Raw genomic sequence first — 6,119 nt, 5'->3', positions numbered from 1 at the left:
GCCCACCTTGAAGTTGACCGGGTCCACCCGCAGGATGTAGGCATGCAGCTCGCTCAGCTTGGCCAGGGCGCCGGTGATGTTGTCGATGTTCTTGACAGCGTCGCCCAAGGCGGCCACCACCTTTGAGCCGTGCGCACGCAGCTGCGCCGACCCCGCGTGCAGGTCGAAGTGCGGGAAGTAGGTCTTCGTTTGAGGGTAGGTGATGAAGAGCCTGCGGCGGGCGGGTTGTGAGCTCTAGGTCTCCTTAAAGCGGCGCCGCAGCAGTCCCCAAAGCTTGGCGGGATGCCCCAGCCGGCGCCCAGCCTGCTGCGGCCCCTCGACCTCCCACTGGGCTCCAGGCCCAACTCCTGCAGCCCTCGCCTGTGTCTTTGTTCCCAACTGGTCCCAAGTCCACCTGCTCCGCCTCCAGCACCCAGGGCGCCCCCTGCCCGCCACGCCTCTCCCTGGGCATTTAGAACTTGCTTCCCACAGTGGGTCTGCTGTGCCTTCTGGCAGGACTCATGTCCTCCCAACAGTATTTAAAGAGAGGAAGCTCTCTCTTCAGGAAACCCTCCTCTGACCCTCCTGCCCGAGACCAGATGCTTTGATATTAGTGGTGCCAGCAACCTGACTGCCTTGGAAGGCACTTAGGCCTGGGAGGGAAACGTTTCCCCTCTCCACGTGCCAGCTGGGCCTGGCCCTGCTCAGATCTCAGTGAGCTGTGGGTGGCAGAGCCTGTGCACCTGGTCTTCTGGCGTTGTTCCCCTCCTCCTCACTGGCCCCTCCTCAGTGGCCCATTCCTGGACATCCTCTCCTCATTGACCCATTCTCACTGACCCCTTCTCACTGACCCAACTCACCAATCTGGCCTCTGACCTGTCCCTCAGGCAGTCATGTCCAGGACTCACCTCTCCAGGGTCTCAGTGCCAATGGTGTCGGCCTGTGTGGAGATCTTGCCCCACATGGACACAATGATGGCCCTCTCAGTCTTGGTCAGAGACATGGTGGTGAGGGTGGGCAGCTGGGCTGGAGCTGGGTCTGCTCAGGACTGGCCTCAGTGATGCTCAGCCCCCACAGTCCTCTTATATCCAGGCACTGGCCAGGCTGTGGCTGTGGGTGGGGAGAGGGGAGGTAGCTGCGGGGGGGGGGTGCTGCCCTTATTTTCTTATCAGATCCAGTGATGGGCAGGCAGGGCCTGGTGGGACTGGCAGGGGAGTGAGGGGCTATCACTCTTGCCTGCCTTGCTTGAGGGGGTGTTGGCCACAGTCTGGCCACAGAGCCCAGAAGAGATAGGGGCCCAGCCATCCCAGGGGGTCATCCCTGCAGTTATGGTCAACTTCTGCACTGTCCTTATTGTGCTTTAGAATCACAAAATGGAGGAAACCAGAGGAGCAAGTTCAGAGATACACCCTCCTTGAGAACATCTCTGCTCCGTCCTCAGGTTAGCATAGCTCAGCCACATGTCAGTTCCCTTCCCAATCCCTGGGTATGTCCACTGGGAAGGCTTCGGTTGCTCCAGCACTGAGGAAGATGCGCCGGGACTGTTTGCTGACCAGTGGGAGGAGGTAGCAGGTTAATAGAACTCAGCTAGTATAATATGCTATTGGTGACTGCGGTGTTGCTGTTCACAGCAGGCATTGTAGCACCAATGAGGCAGATATTCCTTTGAATTTAATTTTAACATACAATAAAATTTGCTTTATATTGTCTAAATTCAACACATATATATCAATTTGCATAGCCACGACCACATCTGGACACAGAGCAGCTCCACCACCCCCATCCACTGCCATACACTGACTTCTCATGAGCAGTCTACCCGCTTCCTGCCCCTAACCTCTGACAAAGGCTATAATTCTGTGGGTTTTTTTTTTTTTTTTTGAGACAGAGTCTCACTATGTCACCCTTGGTAGAGTGGTGTCACAGCTCACAGCCACCTCAAACTCTTGGGCTCAAGTGATTCTCTCGCCCCAGCCTCCTGAGTACCTGGGACCACAGGCGCCCACCACAACGCCTGGCCATTTTTTGGTTGCAGTTGTCATTGTTGTTTAGCAGGCCCAGTCTGGGCTCGAACCCGTCACCTTCAATGTATGTGGCTGGCGCCCTACTCACTGAGCTATGGGCACTGAGCCTAGTTTTGTGTTTTTCAAAATATAGTATAAATGAAGCATCACAAGAATGGAGAAGCAAGAATCCAATGTACTCAATTCTAATATGAAGGTAGTAGATGAGCTAATACAAGAGGTGGGGTAGGGGAATGAGGACGTGGGGAGAGGGGAGGAGAGAAAGGGATGGGGGGGTCACGGTGTATGGCGCACCTTTTGGGGGATGGGACACAATAAGAGGGACTTTATCTAACAAATGCCATCAGTGTAACCTAATTCATTTTGCCCTCAATGAATCCCAAACAAACAAACAAAAATATATAGTATAAATGGAATCATATAGTATAGTGATCCTTTAATACTGGCTTCTTTTATGTAGCATAATGTCCTTAAGTTATTTAAGTTATTGTGTGTATCAATAGTTGGTTCCTTTTTAATTCTATGGCATGAATAGGTCACAGCTTGTTCATCCATACGCCCACTCACGGACACTCGGGTTATTTCCAGTTTAGGGCTATTACCAATAAAGCTGCCATGAACATTCATATATACATCTTTATGTGGACATAAGTTTTCATTTCTCTAGGGTACTTGCATTTCTAGGAGTAGGAGTGCTGGGTCATATACCGAGTGTACACTGAACTTTATAAGAAACTGCCAAACTGGTTCCCACAGTTGCTGTATTATTCTGCATTTCTGTCAGCATTGAAGTGTAGTTGTAGTTGCCCCACATCTTTGCCAGCATTTTGGCATTTTAGCTATTAACAGAGGTGTTATAGTGATATGTCATCATGGCTTTCAAAGTACTAGAATTGCAATTATGAGCCATTGTGCCTGAAAAAAAATTTTTTTTTTTTTCCCTTGGTAGAATGCTGTGGCGTCATAGCTCACAGCAACCACCAACCCCTGGACTTAAGTGATCCTCTTGTCTCAGCCTCCCGAGTAGCTGGGACTACAGGTGTCTGCCAGAATGCCTGGCTAGTTTTTAGATGGAGGTCTTGCTCTTGCTCAGCTCTTGACGTCCAGCTATATACCCATCTCAGCCTCCCAGAGTTCTAGGATTACAGGTGTGAGCCACCACTGGCTGTTTTTTTGTATTGTTTTTTCTTTTGGAGACCGAGTCTCAGTCTGTCACTCTGGGCTGAGTGCCTTGATATCACCATAGCTCACAGCAACCTAAAACTCTTGGTTTGAGCAATCCTTTTGCCTCAGCCTCTTAAGTAGCTGGGACTATAGGTGTGCACCACGATGCCCAACTAGTTTTTCTAATTTATTTATTTATTTTTTTATTTTTGAGACAAAGTCTCACTTTGCTGCCCTCAGTAGAGTCAATAGCTCACAGTAATCTCAAACTCCTGGGTTCAAGTAATCCTCTTGCCTCAGTTTTTCTATTTTTAGTAGAGATAGGGTCTCACTCTTGCTCAGGCTGGTCTTGAACTTCTGAGCTCAAGCAATCCACCCGCCCAAAGTGCTAGGATTATAGGCGTGAGCCATCACACCTAGCACCTTTCATGTTCTTATTTGCCATCCACATACCTATAAAAATATGCCCAATTTACTTTTTATAAATAAGAGGAGAAATTAATTCAGAGAAAATGTACAATAATTTCAACAAATAATGCTGGAACAATTGGACATCCATGAGGAAAAAAATCAACTTAGACCTGGGCAGTGCCTGTGGCTCAATGGGTAGGGTGCTAGCCCCATATACACAGAGTGGCAGATTCAAACCTGGCCCCAGCCAAACTGCAACAAAAAAATAGCTGGGTGTTGCGGCAGGTGCCTGTAGTCCCAGCTGCCCAGGAGGCCGAGGCAAGAGAATCCTAAGACCAAGAGTTGGAGGTTGCTGTGAGCTGTGACTCCACAACACCCTACCGAGGGTGACAGAGTGAGACTGCTGCCCAAGCATGATTCATTTTTAAAAAGCCAATAAATTGGATTTCCTCAGAATTAAAACCTTTGTTGTCAAAGAGTTTGTTAAGAAACTGAACTGGGGCAGCGCCTGTGGCTCAGTGGGTAGGGTGCTGGCCCCATATATTGAGAGTGGCGGGTTCAAACCTGGCTCTGGCCAAACTGCAACAAAAAAATAGCTGGGTGTTGTGGCCTATGCCTGTAGTCCCAGCTACTCGAGAGGCCGAGGCAGGAGAATCGCCTAAGCCCAGGAGCTGAAGGTTGCTGTGAGCTATGATGTCACAGCTCTCCACACCGAGGGTGACAAAGTGAAACTCTGTCTCTAAAAAAAGAAAAAGAAAAAAAAGAAAGAAACTGAACTGATGCCGGTGCGGTGGCTCACACCTGTAATCCCAGCACTGTGGGAGTCTGAGGAGGGAGAATTGCTTAAGCTCAGGAGTTGGAGACTCGCCTGAGCGAGAGTGAGACCCAGACTCCTAAAAAAATGAAAAACCCAGTTGGGCGCCTGACGAGCACCTGTAATCCCATCAGCGGGATGCCCACAACCCAAGCCTGAGGTTGCAGTGAGCTATGATGCCATTGCACTTTGGTCAGGATTGCACTCTGCTCAGGGCATAGGGTGGGACTGTGTCTCAACAAAAAAGAAAAAGAAACTGAGCTGATAAGCTATGCACTAGGAGAAAATAGCCATAGGTTGCATATCTGACGAAGGATTTCATCTAGAATAGATACAGAACTCTAAAAATTCACTGATAAGAAAACACATAATTTAAAAATGGGTGAAACAGGTGAAACAGGCGGTGCCTGTGGGTGAAACACTTGACAAGAATGAGACCCTCTCTCTACAAGAAATAGAATTATCTGGGTGTAGTGGCTTATACTTATGGTCCCAGCTAGTTGGAAGGCTGAGGCAGAAGGATCACATGAAGCCACCTGAAGCCAGGAGTTTGAGGTTGCCGTGAGCTGTGATGATGCCATTGCACTCACTCTGAACAAAAACCCACAAAGAGATACTGTTACACAACTACTAGGATGACTATAATTAAAAAGACAAAATAAGTGGGTGGCGCTTGTGGCTCAAAGGAGTAAGGCAGCAGCCCCATATGCTGGAGGTGGCGGGTTCAAACCCAGCCCTGGCCAAAAAAAAAAAGACAAAATAAGTGTTTGCAAGAATGTAAAGAACTTGAAATATTTATACACTGTTGATAGGAATACAAAACGGTGCAGACGCTGTGGGAAACAGCTTGGCAGTCTTCAAAAGATCGAACAATTACAGTATGAGCCAGCTATTCTACTCCTAGACGTATACCCAAGAGAAATGAAAGCATATGTCTATACAAAACTTGGATGATAGTAATATTATTCACAACAGTCAAAAAGTAGAAGCCACCCAAATGTCTATCAATTGATGAATAACATATGGTATAATTTATACAAACAAATACTCTTCAGTCATAAAAAAGAATGAAGTACTGACGTGCCCAAACATGGATGAACCTTGAAAACACATGATCAGTGAAAGAAGCCAGACCCAAAAGACCACATATTGTGTGGTTCCACTTATATGAAATGTCCAGAATGGGCAAATACATAGAGAACAGAAGACTGCTGGTTATCTAGGGCTGGAGTAGTGGGGGGTGTGACTGCTGATGGACATGGGCTTTGTTTAAAGGTGATGAAAACATTCTAAAGTTGATTGTAATGATGGTTGCATAACTGTGAAGACTCTAAAATTCACTTAACTGTACACTTTAAGTGGGTGAATTGTATGGTATATGAATTCTATCTCAAAAAGCTGTTAAAAAATTGAGCAATGTGGCTGGGCTTGGTGGCTCACACCTGTAATCTCAGCACTCTGTGAGGCTGAGGTGGTAGGATCCCTTGAGCTCAGGAGTTTTAGACCAGTGTAAGCAAGGGTGAGACCCCCTGTCTCTACTAAAAGTACAAAAACTAGCTGGACATTGTGTAGCACCTGTAGTCCCAGCTACTTGGGAGGCTGAGATAGGGGGATCACTTGAGTTCAAGAGTTTGAGGTTGCTGAGTTAGGCTGACACCACGACACTTTAACCTGGGCAATAGAGTGACACTGTCTCAAAAAAAAAAAAAAAAAAAAAAAAAAAGAAG

The 6,119-nt window shown here is 47.7% G+C and overlaps 1 protein-coding gene and 1 pseudogene across 1 annotated transcript in view; one reads left to right on the top strand and one right to left on the bottom strand.

Moving 5' to 3' along the window:
- LOC100963199 (hemoglobin subunit zeta-like) overlaps nt 1-982 on the bottom strand; it is a 9,885-nt gene extending 8,903 nt beyond the window's left edge. Inside the window, exons 1-2 of the mRNA XM_012805678.1 lie at nt 888-982; nt 7-211 (exon numbers count right to left, since the gene is read on the bottom strand). Coding sequence (XP_012661132.1) covers nt 7-211; nt 888-982 — 300 coding nt within the window. The remainder of the gene's footprint in view (nt 1-6; nt 212-887) is intronic.
- The window catches only part of LOC100962877, an 8,925-nt pseudogene continuing 3,786 nt past the window's right edge, over nt 981-6,119 (top strand).

The sequence above is a fragment of the Otolemur garnettii genome, unplaced genomic scaffold (genome assembly GCF_000181295.1).
Source record: "Otolemur garnettii isolate 467f Iridium unplaced genomic scaffold, OtoGar3 scaffold00044, whole genome shotgun sequence".
Taxonomy (NCBI): Eukaryota; Metazoa; Chordata; class Mammalia; order Primates; family Galagidae; genus Otolemur; species Otolemur garnettii.
This window is presented reverse-complemented; position numbering and strand designations above follow the sequence as displayed.